The 23,109-nt window shown below is 36.9% G+C and overlaps 1 protein-coding gene across 1 annotated transcript in view; it reads left to right on the top strand.

Annotated features, from left to right (window-relative positions):
* Nucleotides 1–1,790: 1,790 nt before the first annotated feature.
* Nucleotides 1,791–23,109, top strand: part of LOC145768890 (uncharacterized) — a 50,156-nt gene continuing 28,837 nt past the window's right edge. The window contains exons 1-28 of the mRNA XM_082580496.1: nt 1,791–1,802; nt 1,991–2,260; nt 2,573–2,680; nt 2,833–3,956; nt 4,286–4,433; nt 5,547–5,600; nt 7,041–7,094; nt 8,407–8,460; nt 8,911–8,964; nt 11,269–11,313; nt 11,467–11,520; nt 11,776–11,820; nt 12,429–12,482; nt 13,145–13,189; nt 13,545–13,598; nt 13,933–13,977; nt 14,130–14,183; nt 14,317–14,361; nt 16,756–16,809; nt 17,047–17,100; nt 17,491–17,544; nt 18,302–18,355; nt 18,766–18,819; nt 20,510–20,554; nt 20,976–21,029; nt 21,262–21,306; nt 21,602–21,655; nt 22,118–22,171. Coding sequence (XP_082436622.1) covers nt 1,791–1,802; nt 1,991–2,260; nt 2,573–2,680; nt 2,833–3,956; nt 4,286–4,433; nt 5,547–5,600; nt 7,041–7,094; nt 8,407–8,460; nt 8,911–8,964; nt 11,269–11,313; nt 11,467–11,520; nt 11,776–11,820; nt 12,429–12,482; nt 13,145–13,189; nt 13,545–13,598; nt 13,933–13,977; nt 14,130–14,183; nt 14,317–14,361; nt 16,756–16,809; nt 17,047–17,100; nt 17,491–17,544; nt 18,302–18,355; nt 18,766–18,819; nt 20,510–20,554; nt 20,976–21,029; nt 21,262–21,306; nt 21,602–21,655; nt 22,118–22,171 — 2,841 coding nt within the window. The remainder of the gene's footprint in view (nt 1,803–1,990; nt 2,261–2,572; nt 2,681–2,832; nt 3,957–4,285; nt 4,434–5,546; nt 5,601–7,040; nt 7,095–8,406; nt 8,461–8,910; nt 8,965–11,268; nt 11,314–11,466; nt 11,521–11,775; nt 11,821–12,428; nt 12,483–13,144; nt 13,190–13,544; nt 13,599–13,932; nt 13,978–14,129; nt 14,184–14,316; nt 14,362–16,755; nt 16,810–17,046; nt 17,101–17,490; nt 17,545–18,301; nt 18,356–18,765; nt 18,820–20,509; nt 20,555–20,975; nt 21,030–21,261; nt 21,307–21,601; nt 21,656–22,117; nt 22,172–23,109) is intronic.

Genomic DNA, 23,109 nt, shown 5'->3' on the forward strand with positions numbered 1-23,109 from the left:
CAAAAACCGCAATATAGAGTAAAGTCGGATTAGTTGTGTTGGCCATGTTGAACTTCAGTACTGACATGGTCATTGATTAAGATTAGTTTAAAAGAGAAGACAAGAATCTTCTCGCAGGTGTCAAACCCACAACAACGCTCGATGCAGACCACTCGGCTGCATGTCTAGGAAGATTATTTTCTCTTCAATCGGTTCAATCGTATTCGGTTAGAAACTAGTGATATCATCAGTAACTTGTATAAGACTTATGTATGTTACTAGCAATAGACTTAATGGTAAAAGAAAAGGACATGACTGTTTTTGGAAATGGTGCGTTAAAAGATTACTTTTCTAAAAAAAAATCGCAAATTTGTTGAGATTTTGTGGCGACAAAGAGGATTGTACTTGGGAACTGAGCTTAAAATCTTTTTGCTGGGATTTTACGGGGTTTTTGCCCTACAGATTTGGACTTTTTTGGGATTAAAAAAATAAAAGCAATGTTTCATATGCAACTAAATACCCCATGTTTTTTGTTGGCACATTGCCCGAAAACACAGCATACATCATGACCGTCATCATTGTAACTTTCTTAATGAAATAGTAAAAAAGCCAAAAACCGGGGAGCACCAACTTTTTGAGAAATAATTGTCACTCACTTTCAATAGCTATAAGCGGTAGTGTATTTTAAACTAAGCTGCCACTGTACCATTAACATCATTTAGTACGTACTCAAAAGGTTTTGTAGGCAGTTGCTGTTTTGTATTTGAATGGCGAAAATCTGTCCTTAAAGCTTTTTATTTTAGGTTCAGAGCAATTGAGTAAAACTTTACAAATGCAGTGTGTTGAGATATTTAAGTATAAGTAGTACATATTTTTTAGAATCCAATCAGACTCCAAATGACTAGCACAAAACTTCACTCCAAATTTAGTTTGGGCAGAAAAGTTTTTTTTTGTTTCTAAAAACAGTGTTCATCTCTGTGTTGCAAGTTCCTTGTAGTTATTAATGTAAAACCACATCAAACAAACGTAATCCATGTTATATCAAACACCATTGCACTGTCACAATTTCGTTGCAATTTTTTCCGGATTTGAAGGTAAATCTAACCTGGGTCAGCACAAGGAATAAAGGGCAGTATTTCTCGACATTTCAACTCCCAGGACTACTTGTATCAAAGAAGTTGCAACACATTATGGCAGTTTAGCTTACTTTAGGCTACAACAGAAAAACGTAATACTGTACTGCTAATTTGCATTCATCCAATGCTGGCATTTGCACAGGAATCTAATCTTTTAACAGAATTTATAGAAGAATCAAATTCGCTGTAATAATACTATCTTCAGCTTATTCAGTATCAAAAACGTACTACGTTTTTTAATTAATTACCGGTGGACAGTCTCATTCAGTTTTAAAAAAATCAAAAGAGAATTCGTTTGTGTAAATGTTTTTTTAACAAGTTAGCCTCAATGTAGCTTTTTCACGTACTTTTTATATACTTCAAGCACTATGACATTCTTTTATTCGTTACAGTCGTGACAGTAACATATATATAACATTTTTAGACGTTAATACTACTGACCTGTGTCAACTGTTGTCAGTTAAATGACCTTTGAGATATAGGTCAGGAATTGCGTTGGCGAATATTCCCACGAAGTGACATACCGGGTTTAAATTAGACGTTGACTACTTTTTTCGCATTTTTGACGTTTTTTGTATGCTGCTTTGGAGTATTAATGCAAGCAAGTGTGTGGTTATGTGATGTGAATTCACTCACTGTGTCAATGCAAATATCACGACGATTTTTCGTATAAGAATGGAGAAAAAAGTTAGTTTGCCAATGCCATTAAAACCTTTCCACAATCAAACGAAAAAAGCTGGCATGAAAGTTTATCTAAATTTTGCATAACGTGTCAAGATTTTAACTTGCGCTTATCAACATTTATTTCCTTGGTGTAAAAGTGCAAGAAACCAACTTCAAATAATTATAATTCATTCTCTATTTTACACTTTCAGTTATACATCGGTCATCTCATGGTAACGGCGGGCAGAGAGCGCCGGCGGTTTCGCTTGGATCGCCGATCCCAACGTAATCACCATTCCAAATCATCCTCACTTGTATCTCTCGGTCTGGTCATATGGAATGGTCATGTGGCCTTATACACAAAATGCGGACGCAAAGCGAATGTAAAAAATTATGCGACGCTACGGCTGGACAATATTATTGAGCTGGGTGAAACAAGCTTTGTTTTGGGTCGTCGAAAAGCTGCAAAAACCGCTTTCGAGGTAACGTAGACTGGCAGTATCAATTAGTTGCTGTGCCATCATGCTACGTGTGATTTATGGAAGTTATTGAACGAGTGCACAATATTTTAAATGTATCACAGCAACTATCACATAGGATTTATCAAGTAAGCAAGTCCAAGAGAATTAAGACCAAATTAACTTTTCCCATTTTTTTTTAATAATTTTACCAAATGCAACCTTAAAACTATATTCAAACATTTATAAATTTCCTTAATTTTTTTCCTGAATTGGTTTTAAAGTGTTGCAGATACTTTTGGTAACTGAAAATAAGACATAGCTTTTCAAATTCAGGGAGTGTTGTGCCAAATGGAGGCTTTCGCTGGTGACGAAGTGGCAAGGACTTATTGTAGCTACGTGGCCAGCCGTTGCCAAGACGAAAGGTTCTTTATGGATTATCAGGTTTCTCTATAATTGTTGTTTCCAGGCTTTTTCGCCTGACTTGTGTCAGAATAATGCAAATAAAGCTTGATTTGGATACGTCACATTGTTTCAATACGTTCAAACATTGCGGAAATGTAAAAAAAATTACTTTCAAGTTATGTTTTTTGCAGAAATATAAACCGAGGCTTTACTCGAGTCGCGATGAAAACTCTGCAGTACGCAAGCGCCGAAACAAAGAAAGCAAAAATTCGTCCTTTCGAAAACGACGAAAAAAAGAGCAACTTTCTTCACAAACAGCCACACAAAGTTCAACAGAAGACAAAGTCACCGTTCGATTGTCTCGAGTGACAGAACATTTTTTAACTTCAACAGAAAGGACTGTTAAACAGCACCCGCAATCTCCAACTTTGGCTAAACCGGAGAGCCAACCTTTAGCAGCATACCTTTTTACCCCTTCTACGTTTACGCAGCATTCTAAACCTGAAGCCTCAAAAACAAGAAAAAGTACAACCAACAAGAATACCTCGGAGCATGAACTCACAAAGCGAAATGCTTCTTACAACTCTCAAGAGGATGAGGGCAGTAAGGATGTTGATGAAGTGTCATCCTCTTACTCATCAGCGTTTCCTGCTCAACAAAGCTCTCCTTCTATTCCTCTTCTAACTGATGAAAGCAAAAAATCAGAAGATCGTGAGAAGAGCAAGTTCCAAAACTCATTCATAAAAAATAATTCAAATAAATTATTTTCCAATTTAACGTCTGTAGAAAATATCTCCAATAATAATTTGCTGATTACCAGCATCAACAAGAGTTTAAATACGTTTCCTCGAAAGAACAATTCAACCACAAGAAATGATATAGAAAATACAACGTTACCAAATGCAACCAAGCCGATAGACGCATCCCCTTTTGAAACATCACCGTTTGAGACACCCGAGTCGGTGCCTTTTGGCACAACTCCCGCTTCAAACAGTTCTGTTTCTACTATGACGCCAACAAATTATATGCGTCAAAGTTCAGCTACAACTTTCGGACGGACTACTCGACCCATTACTGGGAATTTGGCTGCAGCGCAAAAAGAATCAAATCCAGCTACCGGAACATCACAAAGTTTTCAAGAAACAGCATCGGAAAATATTACTTCTAGTTTTACAACATTTAAAGAAATAACTCAACAAACCATCCAGCGGAAACAATATCTTAACACCACTGAGCCATATGAAAACCAACTTTCACCAGTTACACCACCGTCTGTATCTGTGTCGTTCAATCAAAGTACGAATGAAACCGAAACGTGAGTACTTGGTTCCTGGCGCAGACATACTTTGTTGAACATTTTTGTTGTTGTTCAACTGCGTCTTTCGCGTGCCTGTGAAGTATTTTGAATTGAACTGTGTTGCTCTTTCGTAAATGGCTGGTGATGCAGTTGCATGTTAGCTATTGCACACAGTAGTTAAAAACAAAATACGTAAAAATAAAATCTAACCATATTTACTGCTCGCAAAGTTTAATTTTTCACGTCAATGCAACAACATTATAGAAGCAAAGGCAATCTTACAAGCTTTTTTCTGTATTTCTTAACATTTGCATCAATCTGTTGTCATTCTGTACTTTTTTTCTTAGTTCCACCATTCCTAGTTACGAAGTACACGTCACAACAACTAAAGCTCACCATGAGAATGTTGAACTCACCTATCTGGTATGCGTGGACGCAGACGACGAGAAAATGCGCTGCAAGCACGTAGGGGCAAAGGGAGTTCCTGGTCTCCCGGTGAGTTATGTATGACATCAGGCGACCAGGTTGCCGGTTTAAATAAAACCTAACTTGATACCATAGTAGATTGTTTCAAAATTTTCTCAAGATTACTCTAAATGTTTTCATTTGATGTTCTTCTATTCATTTTAGTTTTATGTTGATAGAATAGGTCGATAATCGATATGTTAAGTTGAAAAATAAAATTTTAAATTAAAGCAGATTTTCTTGGCATGTAGTTTCCGTCTTATACCGTCATTTATTTTTTCACTTTTTTTAAAGAAACATTTCAACTTTGATTTGTCAACTCTGCGTTGCACAAAACCTTATTATTGGAATGACGTTTGCTACACATACTAAGCAACCTTGAGATATTTGATGGACATGATATTCAAATTGTTAAGTTTTCCTTTTAAAGCAGCCGCACTAGTGTTTTTGTCTTTTTCGAAAATGACATCCCGTTTAAGGTTCTTTGTAACGCTTCAATTCCGTTTTGCTGAAAAGCAAAATAGATGTCAGCTGTCAGGTGGTGGCGGCTGCTGGATAACCAGTGGTGGTCTTTTCGTTGTCTTCTTAATTGACGACATCTCTGGCTGAGTTATATAAATCTGCAGATTGCGAGGGAGGTGAAATTCGTCGATTGCATTGTGGTCGAAACGGCCAATTGATTTGGTTCACGATACATTCTCGTATTTTGTTAAAATTCGTCAACAGGTTTTGTCTGAACATGTAATTATAATACATCATTTTGAATACTGAAAAGTTTGGGTGTTCATCAGGTTGACTATCCTGCCTAGCACTAGTTGCAACAGTCATCTGATGAAAGTGAAAGTAAAAGCAAACAAGTTGATTTATTGCTTCCCTGACGTTTCGCGCACCATGACAGTGTGCATCTTCAGAGCGAATAAAATACGAAATAAAATTGATACAGTTATATACTGCAGTGCGGTTGAGCAAATTTTTAAATACAAAACGCTAATATGCCAAGGATCTATTTGATTTGTGAAGTTTTTTTTATTCCAAAACTCCAATGTTCACCAAGTTTTAAAAGTTATAAAACGTCTCCTGGTTAACTTCAAAGTATAGAAAAGCGGCCAAATATTCATTTCACACCTACAACCCTTGTTTCAGGGTTTAATTGGGCCCCCTGGTCGTCGTGGGAAACAAGGTAGACAGGGGTCAAAGGTAAGGAATCTAAGGTTGTTTACGATGTAATTTCAACATTACATAGTTTGCTAATGTGGTGGTTTTACTTTTACGATTGCAGCACCAACATAGGTACTGATAACAATTCAAGTGCGTTTTTTTCAACTGTTCAATAACGCCTTTCATGCGTCTGAGCCATGGATTAGTTGTTCATAGACTTTGACCAGTTTCTTTTAAAAGATTCTGAAGTAACTTTTCTTAGCTTTTAATGATAATGTAATAATGATAACATTTACTGTGTGTTATTTTCGGCTTATTGTTGCTACGCACAATCCAAATACAGTAGTTTCTGTAAATCCGAAAGTAAAGTTAGTGTGGCATACGGCTTTATCAGTGTGTACTTTGATTAACATTAAATCTTATGGATGGATGGATGGTCATTTTATTTTTGTTTGGATGCGAAACGCCGAAACACACATAAAACAAAAACTGACAGTGTGCATCCAATGAGAGAGTGCGAAAGACCGTAGCCCTGAAGGCGTAGGAGGTCGTCGAGTCTGCACTCTCTCATTCAAATAGTTACACAAAAGAAAGTATTGCGTTGTTAATATTGTTGCAAATTGACACAAAAAAGAAGGAAGGAAGAACAGAAAAAACAAAACAAATACAGATACTACAAACAATAATAACAATTAACATAGTCAGGTAGTGGATGTCGTTTTTATAGCTCTTGATTATTGAAGAAGTGTATTTTGCACATTTTACTGAAATATTTGAAGCCTTTGTTCATGTTTTTTTTCATATTTTGAGGTAAACTGTCCCATACCTTGATTCCCATGCATTTTAAACTTTTTTGAAATAATTGGGTATTTGCCAGTTTAGTATAAAGTGAATTGGAACTTGAACGTCGGGTGTTATACGAATGAATAGATGATACATGTGTAAAGAAAGTTTTGAAGTTTTCCGGTAGTTTATTATTATAAAATTTGTGCATAAATTTGCTTATTTCTAGTTTATAAGTAGAATTAACAGTTAGTATTTTATTTTCTTGATAGAGTGGCAGTAATTTAGTTTTCATTTCAAATGCTCCTGTAACGATTTTAATTATCTTATTTTGTCTAACCTGAATTCTATTCAAGTATTTTGTGGATGCGCATCCCCAGTTGAAAATTCCATATTGTAGGTGCGAGTGTACAATGCTATAATAAATATTGATTAGAACTTTTCTAGTAGTGAATTTTCTAAGTTTGCTGAGTACGCCTGAAGAAGAGGATAGTTTTTTCGAGAGGACTCTTGATGAATATGCATTTAACATTTGGCAATTCTAATGCATGAGGCAACAAGATATTATTGTTTTGAAACTTTGCCTTTTTTTTTATAATGATCTAAGAGTGCTTGGTGCATTTTCGATCATTACCGTATTACGCTTCTTTTGTTATAGACAAGTGAAAATAATGACGTTTACGTTGCATTTTTTAGGGTCAACCAGGCCCTCCTGGCCACCAGGGCCCAATCGGACCAATTGGCCCAAAAGTAAGTAACCAAACGTCCTTAGGTACACTTTGTCGCTTTGCACTATCGTGCTTTGCATGCTATTGCTTTTAAAGTAAGTATTGTCAGCCTTTACCAAGCAAGATGTAGTTTTGTGACACAAATTTCGATTGAAAAGCAAAGTTTGGATTAATGTCCATTGTCCTTGTCTTCGTAAATCTAAGTCACAGTCACTAGTGCAAGTCACTGTTTCACTCATCATCATGTGTAGGCGAATGATGACAGATTTGGTTTATGTGGATCGCGTGTTATTTTGACTGCTAGCATTACATTGCTGGCTGCTTTTAACCAGTTAGTGTCTGCTTCCGTTTGAATATAACAATTCAATTTTTCGAATATTTTTGTAGGTAGTTTAGTCCATTTTTAAATAACACTTCAAGCAATTTACGTAAAATTGTTTATGGTACAACACTTTCCCGACTATTGAAAGTACTATTTCCTAACGTTACCAAACGTAATTTATGCGTTCCTATATACACAACGTTTAGACTTGAACAAACTGTGGCCCACATCCGGCTCGTTGGTACTCTAATCTGGCCCTCCATGTGTTTGTAAAACAGTTTTAAAAGCAATGCGTGATAGAGACAGCAGGTCGCCTGTGTCTGTGTCCAAATGCCAAAAACCAATAATGACTAAGTTAATTTATCGCTCACTACACTAACTCGTCGTTTGGAACTAATTGACAAAGACTTAACCAGCAAATCCAACGCCCTAAACCTGTACGAGGTTTACGCTTGATACAAAGTTTTCAAAAATTCGAAAAACGGCGTAGAAGAAATGCTGGTACTGTATTATTGAGCTCCGCACATAGGCTACTGTGTTTATGAACAGACGTTCGGCCTGACAAACATCAACAAATCTAACCACTGATCACAATTAACTGATATACGCCTCAGATATGTTCCAAGAATTATCACAACCAAACCAACAACCAACACCAAATCTTGACTGGCAAAATAGGTCACCTAAGAACCTCTTTTATCCTGAAATTGATCCTGATTTCTGTTGAAGTTCTGTTGGTTTTCGATAACAACTTAAAATGAAATTATTGTAGCCTACTGTACATAAATTTGCTAATAAAACAAGTGTAAAAACTGTATATGCTATAAGTAGACTGCTTGCATAGTCTACATGTCGAATTTTCAGAAAACTTGGTAACTGAGTCAGAAAGTTTTCCCGACAAGTTTGTTCGTGTTATTTTTTACCATGAAGTTGTGAGTTACATTTTCTGTTGCACAAATTTGCAACAAGTAAAATACAAACTGCTACTTAGCCCACTGGTTGTGTTTGACAGGGACCAGCTGGACATCCTGGCAGCCCTGGGAGTAAAGGACCAAAAGGGTACAAAGTGAGTAATACATTGCTTCATAATCACATTTTATTCATAAAATGAATTCTTTAAAGTGTGCTCACAACCCATTCAGCAAATCAGTTGTGTTTTTACATTGATTCAGTGTCTGCAGATGGTAAATTAATGTAAAAAAATGAACTGATCTGCTGACTGGGAATAGGCAAACTGTAACATGTACCATGAACAACCTGATTGTGTGCCTGAGCTAACATCGTGCCAGAATTTCCAATGTAAGCAGCTATGGTAGTTATTGATGTCTATTGCAAAGTGTGGGCGAATTGCTTAATTTATGGTGATGATGCTACATTAGCTTATTGTGTAACACATTCGTTAGTTTTTTAATGTATAAAATATGTCTGAAGAAATAATTTTGTAATTTCTTTAAACCTATGTAATTTACAATATGTGCGATCACAGCTTCAATTTAACCAGTTATATATTAATTAGGGCGACGAAGGAGAGCCAGGTCTGGACGGAACTCCGGGGGAAAAAGGCAGGAAGGTAATGCTTCAGTCATAGATTAACCGCTTAACCCATTCATGGCCGGTGTCCTTTTAAAAGGACATCGTTTTGAATGCATCAGTATTGCATCATCTTATTTTGATTGAATCATTTTGGACTTGCTAGTAGTTGTTTAGGGTCTGTTTTGGAAGGTGTTGATAAATATTTGCAAACAACGTACTTTTTCTGAATTTTGTGAAAGTTTGAAAATTGTTGAAAAATGAGAAGAGCCCGATAAAGTGAAGTGAGGAGGAACATGCATGTTTTATTGCCTGTTGGTAATAGATATGAATTATGTTTCTTCATAGTTTGACACTCTGTAATATTGTGCTTCCTACTACACTTTAATTTGTGTAAGGTTTTGCTTCTTTTATTTGTTTATTTTGCTTTATATTTATTGTTGCCTTTTAAAAGGACACCGGCCACATGGCCACATTTTTTGGTTGTTTGTAACACTGTCAAAGAATATTGAACATCGTGTAAAAGCAGCACATTGTGCCTATGGAAGACTTAACCATCGTGTTTTCAACAACCATGCTATATTTATCCGCACAAAAATTATGGTCCTCCGGGCAGTCGTTCTATCCACTCTTCTCTATGCTTGTGAAACCTGGACATTATACCGCCGTTACATCAAACGTCTTGAAAATTTTCAGCAGAGGAAACTGGGTCAAATGCTAGGCACTCGTTGGGAAGATTGTCTCACCAAAGATGCAATCCTTGATCGCGCTAGGTTGCCCAGTTCAGAAGTCACCATATTGCAACACTGCCTTCGCTGGACAGGACATGTCATGAGAAGGAACAACGAGGAGGGACAACTAGAGACAGGAAACCCCCCCTCCAGAAGACCAAGAATGAGATACAAAGATCAGCTGAAAGTCTCCCTCAACCATGCAAACATTGATCTGGATTCATGGAAAAACCTTGCTAGTGACAAATTACTCTGGAGAAAAAGATCTAAGGAAGGCACGGAAATTTTCGAAAAAAAAAGGATACAAAAAGCCCAAGAAAAACGAACACTAGAAAAGTTAAAACTACCACGTCCCTCCCTCCATACAATCCTTACCCCCCATACAATGTGACTTTTGCCCACGTCTTTTCCATCATACACTGGCCTCCAAAGCCATATATGACATCACCATCCAAAGCCAAATTCGATTTGATGACGAAACCAATGCTCGGTCACGAGCTGGAGCCGACGACTGTCAGTGGCGTATCGCTATGGTTTGTGCCGCCCGCGGCGGACCATGATTTTGCACCCCTGAACGCGTGAAGTAGGAACCAGCAAATAGAATACGAGCCAAATCCATTTCAAAAAAGATTTTGACTATGCTTTTTCGTTTACGTTTAAAAATATTCTACTGCCACAAGCTTCCGACCGAGGGGGAGACTGCCAACTGGGGGGACACCCTCCCACTAGCTACGCCGATGGTTACCGTGAATATAATATGTTCATACAATAACTTTGAAACGTCCTTCAAGTAAGATCTGACAAATTTCTACCGAAACAAACACCTTCTTATGTTAAGGTATCGCGAGATTTACATTTGACTATGTGGCCGGTGTCCTTTTAATAGGCAAACAAAAAAATGCATCAAAAAAGCAAAAATGATCAAATTTTTTTAAACTAATTCAAAAGTTATGACAATACAACTTTGTGGCTGAAATATTTCCTAAAAAGAGCAACAGGAACTTGTGGCGGCTTTTAATGGGTTAACATTTGTTTGTATCTGTATGTGAATGAACTAGGGAATGTGAAGGAATGAAAAATGGATGAGCCTTTCCCAGCCAGCAAAGTTGCCCATTTTTATATCAACGTGGCGTTTGTAGCTGCTGAATCAACGCAAAAAGGACCAATTCTGCCAGCTGGGAATATGCTACGTATGTTTTTAAGCTCTGCCGTGGAATTGATTCATTGGTGATAGCTTTGCAATCGTAAAAAAATATTGTACGAATGCAATTCTCCTTTTAACTACGTACATCGATTAAGCGCGTACCTACTCAGCTAGCAAAATCTCTATACTGATTTTACTTCTGTAGAGGTTGAGTCAATATAAGAATATATTGTTCCTGCTGGAAAGATGGTTTTGCAATTGGCTGATTTCGTTGGTACTTCAAACACTGTTGCCAGCAGACAATGCAGCTTAGTCAGATACAGTTGTCCTCTTCCGTGTGTGACAAACAGATCATCCCGTATGTGACATTTCTGCTTGTGGTGACAGCTCAATTCTAAAAATTAACAGTTGTTTAGAATTGTATGGCTTACATCTCTTGGTAACCGAAACTGTTTTTTTTTTTTTTTAGGGAGATTGGGGAATTGACGGACTTCTTGGTACAAAAGGACACCCGGTATGTCGTTTTTACATCATAAAATTTTACATAGCAGAAAACAAAAACTAGCGCTTATAATTTTTCATCTAGAGAAAGCATTAATATTTATGCTAAATTCCACCATTGTCAGAAAAAAATCCTCACTTTTAACGTGATGTTTTATGTGATTAGGGAATGGTGGGACCTGATGGTAAAGATGGATTTGAAGGTCATCCTGGCTCTCAAGTAAGGAAGATCTTCTGGAGATGCTGTGGATGCACTAAGTGTCCTTGTTGTTGTTTTTTTTTTTTTTTGTCAGAAAATGAATTATGCTCAGCGCTGCGTAAAAAATATTTAATCTTGAATTTGTTTTTCATCTTTTCGGTTTGTTGCAGACTTGTAGTAATATCATCTTCTTCCAGTCAACTTTAGAATGATAACTACTGTACTTAAATGTATCAAAGATACACTTATTACAAGATGAACCTGCTCGTTTTTCAGGGTGAAACTGGAGCGCCTGGAAAAAGAGGAAATAAGGGACCTGATGTGAGCCCGATAAATAGCTTAATAAGATAAGATTAATAATAGAATCATCAAATCAACACTGTTTGCTTAATGACTATATAGAATGCATATTGTTTGTTTGCATTGATTTATCATTGTTTAGTATAAAGCTCACAATCATTTACTGAAAGTTATTATTTTAGCATTGAATGTGCCTTCCTATGCTTACTGTACAGTGTAGAACTGTAGATGGCTTGAAATTCCGCAATACAATTTCAACAAACTCCACATAAAATTAGCGATAAAAATCAGTACTTGATCGAACTTGTATGTTTGTATTTACAAACACAATCTTATTTGTATTAACAAGTTCTTCCAATTAAGTAACTCGAAATAGATTTTAAAGCTACTTAAAAGAGATGGGTCTAGGAAATAGTAAGTTACGAGTTCGATTCCTTACCAAGTTTCTTTTTTTAAATGTACGTGTAACGCATTCTCGTTCGCTTAATCGCAGCATGGGACTAATCAAGGACTCACCACCTTTTCATGCAAGTGTCAGCACATATTACCAAGAATGAAGATTTGTAATCTAGTTTTTAGTTACGTCTAATTTCAAGTTCTATTCATAAAGATGTTAACTTATCATTTAGGGTGAAATAGGAAACCCAGGTCCTGCCGGCTTATCTGGATTAAAAGGAACAGAGGTAAATTATGTGCAAAGGTATACTTTAATTTGTGACATGTTATCTGTAAAGTGTCGCCTACAATTTGACAAAGACTTACTGCAGCCGATCATATGCTTGTATATACGACCCAGACAGTAAATCAGCCGTTTGGGGATATGATGTTTTGTTCCTTGTCGTAACAGCTGACAAGACTTGCGGTTAGTTATTTTTTTTCTTGTTCCTGTTTATGCCTGGAGCTTGAAGGTTTAAGCTAAATGAACCGAAAGGCAAGAAAGGCAATCTTTATGTTCACCTTTAAACATGCTGTCTTAAGTGTCCTTCAGGTTACGCAGCCACGTGGTAATGATAAGGTGTCGAGATGATACTTTTCCAAATCGCCGAACAGTAGCACTTAATTGGTTGAGGAAATATAATATCGAACTACGAAACTATCTTTTAAAGTTTATTTTTTACGATTTTGCATTTTGAGGCAAAGATTGAACATACTGTATTGCTGAAGCTTACCCTTTTTTCAGTTTGTAGAGCAGGGCCTTTGTTGCAATCCTGTTAGGCTTGGATATAGCCACTAATTTAATGTTTCCTTATTCTATGACTAACCTTTGGATCACTGCGCTCGAGAATTACTTGCCTAAAAACAATCACATGTTTGCATGTAATTTTGCTTCGATGCTTTGTTACAGGGATCGCCAGGGGACAGAGGAATGCATGGAAAAAACGGATATCCCGTAAGTAGTCCGTCTATCCGTGGTGGATTCCGCCCATCCGTAGATGCAGTTTGTCATCTCTGTCATTAGTATAAATATTTCACAAAGACAAACAAATGATACTTATTATTTTGTTCTATGTTTTACAATATCGCTTTGCTTCGTACCAAGCGCATTCATAGCGCAGTGAAGACGTACCTGGCGTTGTCTACAGCAAACGTCTAAAAAGTTTGTTTCAACACGTAGTATACCGAAAGTTGAATTAAAAACTATCTAGCCAAACTGCTTACTTTTAATTCTTGCCAATGGTGGTTGATCTGGCATTACTGCGCAGGTTTGTCTTTCTCGGGGTTCAGAACATCATCTTATTTTTTAGGGTGTGATTGGAAATCAAGGCCCAGATGGTGTTCCGGGATCAGACGGAATGCCGGTGAGTTTTTTTGTTTAGTTTTGCTTGTTTTGTGGCATTTGCGATTTTGCCAAAAACAAGTTGTTTTTACTTTTGCGACAAATTTTTGTTTCCTTCAGAAGCAAATAAATAAACCACGAAAAAAAATGTTTCAAGAATTCAAAGGCAACATCACTCTAAACCGGGTGAGATACTCTTAAAAAACATTAAAAACGGAAAACAAATATTTTTATTTAGGGCTTCTCACACGATTTACTTGCAGGTTATTACATAATTGTTGTTAGTTAATGTCTGCGACGTTTAACAAGTTGGCTAACTCTATATTACTTGACCATACATTTTGACCACTTTGCAGGGTCTACCTGGACCACCGGGATCTATTGGTATTCCAGGAGCAACAGTGAGTTCTTGCATGTGTTTGCTGCTGGTCTTTTTGAGCTGTCGTCATTATTTTATTGTTTTAGGTCTTAAAGTTAAATTTGTCTGCTTTGTCATGTCACAGTAACGTTTGGATTTGGTGATGATATAACGTTGTTTTAATGTTACGCTCAGGGAAATCGAGGTGTCATGGGACTTCGTGGGGTATATGGTCTTTCCGGTCAACCGGTAAGTACCATTTTGTAAATGAAATAATAAAAGTAATACCATATTTCAGTTCGGTTTTGTGATCGTTATTTTGTTGATTCAGTATTACGAAACCTCTGTTGAACGTATAATTTATTAAGTATATTTGCGGCAGGGTCGACGGGGAATGATTGGCAGCTCTGGAATGAAAGGAGACATTGTGAGACAATTATTCTATTTGTGTTTGCTGCGCTGATAACTATACAATAAAAATACGCAACTGATTCCCATAAATTCCACGTTACTGTACAGTGTACATGGCCACAAATTTTAACAATTTTATCTGCTAAATCTACTTTAACAAAGCCTCTTGCTTTTGCGAAAAACATAGCTCTTGGTACTAGAAGCTTGAAATAGTATTCATTGAACTGAAAGCCAAATCCAGACACTATCTGCTTGAAATAGTTGACCAATTTAATTGACTATAAAATAAATCTAATACATTTCAATAGAGTGCATTTAAGCGATTCTATTTGAATAAAAAAGGTGATGCGTTGAGTGTCGATTAGACTGCAGGGCTTCCCAAACTTTTTGCTCGCGACCCCTTTTAATCTCCTAAAATTTTTCGCGCCCCCTTATGATTAAAAATGACGAACAATGCGAAATATACATTTGTGATATTTATTGAAAAGCTTAGATGAAGCGAAAACTAAAAACAATTTACCGCCACTCAGTTCGGTTTGCTTTGATTTTTTATTTCTGACCCTCACAACGAAGTCTATGGGTAGCCTACTGGAAACAAAACAAAAAAGCAAACACATTTATCCGGTGTGATGGGTGTGACTACTTTCTGTCACAAAGCAAGTCCAGTCGTGGCTCAGTATTTCTTAATGCAGGTCACAAGGCGGTTTCGATGTTGCTTAGGCTGGAACGGTAGGCGAAGTGAGAACATTTCAGATAAATTATTTTGAAATTTTGATTTCCAGATGTTCAATTTTTTGATGAACGCATCAATTTTAGATTTCAATGCAAAATATTGATGTTTTTTCCTCGGAGGAACAAAATAAATTCGTTTAGTTTTTCAAGCAAATCTGACATTTGGCATAATTCCAAAAGCTAGATGTCATTGCGAAAATGGTGGACCAAGACTGAATTTTATTCTGTTGGAAAAATCACGATTTCAGCTTTCAACGTGAATTGGCTTGCCATTTTAAATCTTTGACTTTTGAAAGCCACCTCACTTCACGATGCGGTAAAAGAGTTTTTAACTCCGATTCCATTTCACCTCATAAATTTTCAAAAATACGGGCAGCCTATTGAGTGCGCGACTCTTGATAAAGTTAATATTGTCACAGCATCTCGCACAGAAGTGTGAAATGCAGTACCTTGTGCAAGTTGGTATACTTTCTCAGGTCTCGAAATTCACGGCGGACATGTCCACCGTCACAGCATGTGATGTCCGCGGGAAGTATCATCTAGATCGGTCATATTTGTCCGCCGAGAAATAACACAGAAACTAGCGATACAAATCGTCAATGCATAGCACGAACAATTGTTGCGAGAATATAAGTTTCCTCGCATTCTAGCGCGCACCTAGAAAATGGGAATACTGTATCACTTAGCTTCCATTTAAGCAGGAAAACTTTCGATTTGTACGTTGTTTCTTGAATCAGCGTAACAAAGGTGAATTCTTCGCTAAGAATCGATGGGAGTACCGGTACTTCTACACTAATCACACGCAACTTAGTTCAAGTCTTTCGTCACAATGTCTGGCTTTGATCTCCGAGTAATATTGATAAGGCAAGGTTGGTGACAAAATTTGTTAAGTTTTGGTATACAGCAAGAAAGAAAAGGCCCAGAGAAAATTCACTTTCGCTCACATGACACGCAAAAATAAACCTAAAGAAAAACGCCTAGTGAAACTTTGCACAGCAGAAAATACTAGCGTTATTGCAGAAGTTTTCCGACTCGTGTAGTCGTGCCCAGAGGATTGTGACGCAAGAAGCCACACGACCTCGTTCGGTGTTAATCAGTTATGCGGCGTATTAAGCAGCTAACGGCGCTTTGACTCTTCAAGCGCACGTCGTTGGTCTGATGACAGCCTTTCAGAGAGACTTCGCTGAAATTTAAAACAGGCCTTCTAAACCGTAGCTATAGCTCTCAAGAATTATCAAGGTAAAGTGATTAAGCATGACGATCGACGCTAAAACTGGTGTGTCCGCCGTGAGATTTAATTTGTCCGCCAAGATAGCTGCTCAGACCGGACACGCTTGTCCGCCGTCAACAAAAACGAATTTTGAGGCCTGCTTTCTGCGACCCCTGAAATTCGCTACGCGACCCCTTGGGGGGTCGCGACCCCCAGTTTGGGAAGCCCTGGATTAGAGCGTTATGTACTTTCAGATAGAAAACTCTTGGCATTTTTGGCATTGCATCAACGTCTGCAGACGTTGGATCACTGTCAAAACGACAGGTTTAGGCTATCTTGATTATCTGTGAAGTTGAAGCTTGAAGGTTGGAATTAATTTGCTAATTTATCACACTGTTTCTAACTAGCTTTTTTATACTTTGGTGTTAAAATGATGTGAAACCAACAGTAGCTGCTCATTTTACTCAGGGGGAGCCTGGTATAGTTGGTACCCCCGGGGATGAAGGGTTGCGAGGCCAGAAGGTAAGTAACACAAATGCTTTAAATAATTCAGTGGAAGATTTAGTTAAAACAAGTGGTTGTTTGAAGAAAAAAATGTATTCCGTTGATTGAAACTAATCACAAGCAAGTTGTGTATGCTAGATGACACAATGAGAAAAAGACACGAAAATTATGAATTCGGTAATGTTGATAAAACGTAGTATTGCGCTTTGTTGGGATGACAAAAGGTTGTCTTATTGAACCTTGTTTCTTGCACAGGGGGAACCAGGACTAACCGGACACCACGGAAATGAGGGAAGAACTGGAGATATTGTAAGTGTGGTTTTGCCGCATTGACCTGTCGGATACTTGAAATGATATTAAATGAAATATAGTTATTACTATCTGAAGCCTTTACAAATTGTTTCACCTAACGGATCATCAGAAGGTCTTATTCAAATAGAATAAATAAAATTATAATAAATAGAATTCTATTTGAATAAGACCTTCTGATGATTCGTTAGGTGAAACAATTTGTAAAGGCTTCAGATAGTAATAACTATATTTCATTTAATTCGCTCTGCTTTGCCTTTTTGCTTGGCATTGAGCACTTTTTGTAGTATTAATAGTTTTCATTGTTTTAAAATGATGTTATTAAGACGTTATTTCGTTTATTGAAGTTGTTTTCAACATTTATATCATTGCTGCTTATGGTTACTTTAGGGAGAAATTGGAGAGAAGGGAATGCGTGGAAAACGAGGAGAAGATGGATTAATAGTGAGTAGGTTCTTTCTTTTATTCTCTCGCTTTGAGCAATTGCTTCTATTTTAATTTTAACCTGCATTCTCTATCATATTAATTTTTACATTAAAACGCACTTGTTGAAAGAAAGCCATTTTATAATGGAAATGTAGCTTTTGTAGATAGCCGTAAACATTTTTAATTTTTTTATCTTCCGCGTACAAACGACCAATGAAATGTGCAGACTGCAAATGTATTGTAGTTGAAAAATGTATTGATAAACTCCAATGGCGTAGCTTAGAATGTTGAGAGGTGAGATAATAAATGCTATCTGAAGCAACTAATAATAATAAAACAAGATCATACTTCCAACGCTTGTATTACTTAGAAAGTGTGTTCTTTAACAAAGAACATCCATAAAACTTGCTATGTCTAGTAAGGATTGAGTTAAAATTTTGGCAAATTGTGAAAAGACAAAAGATTTGCGAGCTTTTTACTCCAGTGGTTAATTACTTTTTAAATTATTACAATTACTGTATTATATAAAGACTATTATATAAGAACTGCACTGGCTGCTCTCTAGTAGCCTTCCAGCGTAGTCCGGGAACACCGTGAGTTTGGGGTGGTAAAAGGATAGATCTTCGACCCCAGAGGACGAAGAAGGATCATACGACGAAGATGACTAATTGACTATCCTACCGTTTCTTTACTACTGGCACGCTTTGTCTTTGCAAAAGAAGCAGTAAGTAGTATCTGAAATCTTCTGCCGCTGACTGCTACTGCTTTACTGCAGGGTCCACCTGGACACAAAGGTCAGAGGGGGTTTCCTGGCATGGATGGTGATACGGTAAGATGGTCCGTACTTTTCCAACTTCAGTTTGTTGCTATATAGAGGTAAATCTTTTCCTCCAAAGGCTCAACAAAATGACGACAAACAGCATCGAGGATCATAGCATGGTGCCTGTGAAAATGCTAACAATAGTTGTTTGTAGTGTCACAATAAAGCGGTGTCAATCTGCTAGATAACTTTGCTTCAAAGCGTGATAGCTTTTTGTAAGACTCAATCAGTGTAATTATAACAATTTCTTGTTTTTATTGTAATTGTCAATCTTCGTGTAAGCTAATTCCCGGTTAGTCTTCTACAAAACCGACCCAATAAATCCTTTCTTTGTAGCCTTCATACAAGTAGAGTGCTATGTACAAAAATAAAGCATAGCCTTTTTCGTATAAGATTCAGAGCATTGTTAATTGGTTTAGGGAAACAAGGGAGACACTGGAAGTATCGGAGCTCAAGGTTCCATTGGAGAAGCCGTAAGTAATATTCGTCCTTTGAACACCGTGGTTTAGTTTTTTTGTCAAATCGAGGCCGAAACTACTGACTTTTTTTGGTTATTTCTTCCACAGACGATTATCACTTTTGTTTTAGTCAAGCGATTTAGATAATTCATTATCACTTCTCCAAAGCTGGGCACCTTGCTTAAGCAGGTTTAATTAACAAACCTATCTTTAAATCAAATATAGTTATTACTATCTGAAGCCTTTACAAATTGTTTCACCTAACGGATCATCAGAAGGTCTTATTCAAATAGAATTCTATTTTCATTATTTATTATTATTTATTATTTATATTTTCATTATTTATAATTATATTTATTATTTATATTATTTATTAGAAATTCTATTTGAATAAGACCTTCTGATGATCCGTTAGGTGAAACAATTTGTAAAGGCTTCAGATAGTAATAACTATATTTGATTTAATTCGCTCTGCTTTGCCTTTTTGCTTGGCATTGAGCACTTTTTGTAGTATTAATAGTTTTCATTGTTTCAAACCTATCTTTATATATTTATCAAAATAACTTTATCCAAAACTTGCTGAGAGGTCGATAAAACACAGGGAAGACCTGTACCTCTGCTTTCTGGACGACAACAAAGCTTTCGACCCTGTCAAACATGAGCCACTTTTGGAGATGCTTGACAGCTGAGACACATAAGATCTCCGACTTCTCAGAAATCTCTACTGATCATTCAGCAGTAGTCCAGATAGATGGCGAGCTGAGCAGGTGGATACAAATTCGGAGAGGTGTTGGACAGGGATGCGTAGTCTCACCGGATCTTTTGTTACTCTCAGGCGAAATGATGCTGCGACATCTAGATGAAGAAGGCATCTCGGTAGGCGGACAACACTTCAACAACATAATATACGCAGACGACACGGTACTAGTCGCCACATCAAACTCCAGTTTACAAAACTTACTCGACATAGTCATTAAGCAAAGTGAGAACTTTGGACTTAATTTGAATGCAACGAAAACCTTCTGCATGACTATCTCATCAAAGGAAAGAACTCCGGTATACACAATCAAAATACAGAATACACCAGTCTCACAAGCAAATAGTTTCAACTATCTGGGTTCTGCAGTTACTACGAATGGTCGATGCTGGAGCGACGTAAAATCAAGAATTGCACAATCCAAACAAGCTTTCATGAAAATGGCCAAAATACTGCAATTTAACTTAATCTCTCTAAACACTAAAATGAGAATTTTACATGTGTACGGTTGGCCAGTTCTGCTATATGACTGAGTCCTGAACTGTATGCCCGCAGATAGAAAAGAAGATCAACAGTGCTGAAATTTGGTTCATACGGAAAATGATGGGAATTAACTGGATGGATAAGATCACTAACGATGAAGTGTGGAGACGCTTTGGGTGCACCCCTGGCGTCCTCATCACAACTATTAAAAAAAGGCAAATGATATTTATTGGGCATGTCTACCGCAAACGCGGAATTTAACACTCGACAACTTCCTGGTCAGAGGCACCGAGGGCGTCCAGCCGTCCACGTTTGGAAATCTTCAAAAATCTTTCAACATGGACAAACCAAGGTTTTGTAAACTTAATAAGAACTATAGACAATCGATGGTTGTGGAGACTCACGGTAGCCAACGCCTTATTCGGGCATGGCCGATGATGATAATGATCTTTATATATGTTTCAGGGCGAAGCCGGCCCCCTCGGAGCTCGCGGTCTCTCTGGGTTACAGGTCGGTTCCCATGGTTCACAAGCATGGTTTTTCGTTACGAAGTCTTTCCTGCACTTTTTTAATTGGTTTATTGGCCAAGTTTAACATGAAAAGGTGTATTAGAATATTGTATTTTGCAACTGCAAAGTGGCTGTCTATTGGGTTTGAAATTTTTCTTTTTAGATTCATTATCATCAACCGATTTTGATTATACAATATATTATACATGCTGTGATTATGTGCAGAAATTAGTGAAATGTTGGTCTTGCTGTAAAGGCTACAAGTTATGAACCCCATAACATTGTTAACTTTTCCCGTACAGCATTATACCAAATCAAACATTAACAAGTTGTATGTGGAATGTTGAAGGCAGATGACTTAGTATGTTAGAAAGCCAAGCAGAGTTGCTGTGCGGATGAATATGCGATGATTTTCTTTGCAGGGTTTTCAGGGAAAGAAAGGTCCCCATGGAAGACAGGGTCAAGATGGAAAAGAGGTGAAACGCGTTTTGTCTGTTTTTTCGATGTCATAAAATGTTTAAATTTAAATTATTAAAATTAACATAAAATTTGCATTTACAGATCAGTTTGGTAAAATCGTGTTTTGTTCCACGACCCAATCAGCATATGTTATGTGATGACTAAGCACATCTTAATGATTTTGCATATGATGTAGGTCATTACTCAGCACATTTTGATGTTTTGTAACTCAGGATGCGTTTCTTTCAGGGAAATAAGGGATCCCGTGGTGCAGTAGGCGTTATTGGCTCAAAAGTGAGTTCTTTTCATTTTATTACATCATTACTCATTACCTTTTACCTGTATGTGTATTCAACCGTGTATTGTTGTTTTACATTAAGTGTATCCCTTCTTTATAATGCACAAGTTGTCATATTGTGATTTGCTTTGCACTTGCGTGTATTTTTTTCGGTTTAATTCTCCCTTTCTTTAAAAAAAAACAGTTTTCTAAAAATTTCTTATACGTAACAAGCAAGTTATTTTCTACGTCGGTTTAACTTCACCCAATGTCAAATTTGCGACAAAAAAAACTAAATTTTGTACTTTTCAGGGTCTAGCAGGTCTTCCAGGCGAAAGGGGTTTACCAGGATTTGAAGGAGAAAAGGTAAGTTTAGCATCTACATTTCTTTCACCTGGACGTTCAAGATTGGCAAAGAATGAGATTATTATATCTACTAATTATCAACCACCTCAATTTCTTACTCAAATTCTTTATGTGCCAACGCTACACTGTTGGGATTCTAGACATCATTCAACTCAAACTCACTGTAGAGCTGCAATAGAATCATAGTTCGATTCGTTACCCAATTACTTTTATGCAATTGAGTTGTTTTGCTCTTTTCGGTCGATAGATTAGCGTTTGGCACATGATAAGATTCATCGTGACTTGTTTTCTCACTTTTAGGCATGTTTCTGACATATTAATTGGGGTTCAACGGTTAAAGTCACAAAGTCAAAGTTGATTTTTGAAACGTTTCCAACAAATAAATCTCTAAACCTGGTAATAAAAATTATTGAAAATGCATCTGCCATCACACACTGAAGTGGTTTTTAATCTATCACGCAGGGCAATCGTGGTATACAAGGCAAGCCAGGACCTATTGGCGTTCCTGGGTATCGGGTAAGATCATTTGTTTTCACGGGATTTACGCTTTTGTGTGGCGGCAGAATTGTAATTTTTTCTCGAGATGTGTATAATTTGCGAAAATGTCCAATACGATAATTTGTGTTAATAACACGTAAATTGCACATGAAACATATTAACATTAGTTTCTTACTGAATAAATTACTGTTATATTTGACTGCGTTTGACATGTTGATCCAAATCCTTTTTTTTTTTCAAGAAGTCTTTTTGTATTGTCCTGTTTACAGTATTGGACAATTATTAGCCATTTTGCTTTTCAAATCAAAATTTGTTGCAAAAATCCTACTATGACGCGGCAAAAGTTTGCAATGGCTGATCCAATGCAATAATATTATGCAATCATGGTCTTTACCTTATTGAAAAATAATTTCACAAATATACAAAAACGTAAGTTGTTTCTAATTTTTGCATTGCACAGATGCCAGCTGTTATCAGCTCTAAGACGCTTAAAAATGTGCAATTGCTGTGGTTTAAGTCCTTACAAAAACGAGAAAATGAAGGTTTTATTTGAATTTCTGGTTTAAAACTGAAAAAAGAAAATTTGCAAAGAAACGAATTTCTCCACTCGTACTATTGATCAAATTAAATAGAAATTGAAAGATGGTGAAGGTATTGAGGCCAAGAGAATTGAAAAATGTGGAAGAAAATGTAAAACCTAACCCAGGTTTGACAGGAAAATATTGAAGATGCCTCTTGGTGAAAAGAGGAGTTATTTTAAGAAAGTGTCATCAGTTTTAGGCAGTTAGGCAGTTTTGATTCCCAGAAAAGTCAGTAGAAAATTATGTGAAGTGAGTCTGAAAACGTATCGACCAGGAAAAAAATCCTTGCCTGACTGACAGGATAAAATTCGTCCTGCAGACGGTGACAGGATTGGTAGCAGGTACTGTATTGCGGTATTAATTTTACACACTGTA

Source organism: Aplidium turbinatum, chromosome 4, assembly GCF_918807975.1.
Source record: "Aplidium turbinatum chromosome 4, kaAplTurb1.1, whole genome shotgun sequence".
Classification (NCBI taxonomy): Eukaryota; Metazoa; Chordata; class Ascidiacea; order Aplousobranchia; family Polyclinidae; genus Aplidium; species Aplidium turbinatum.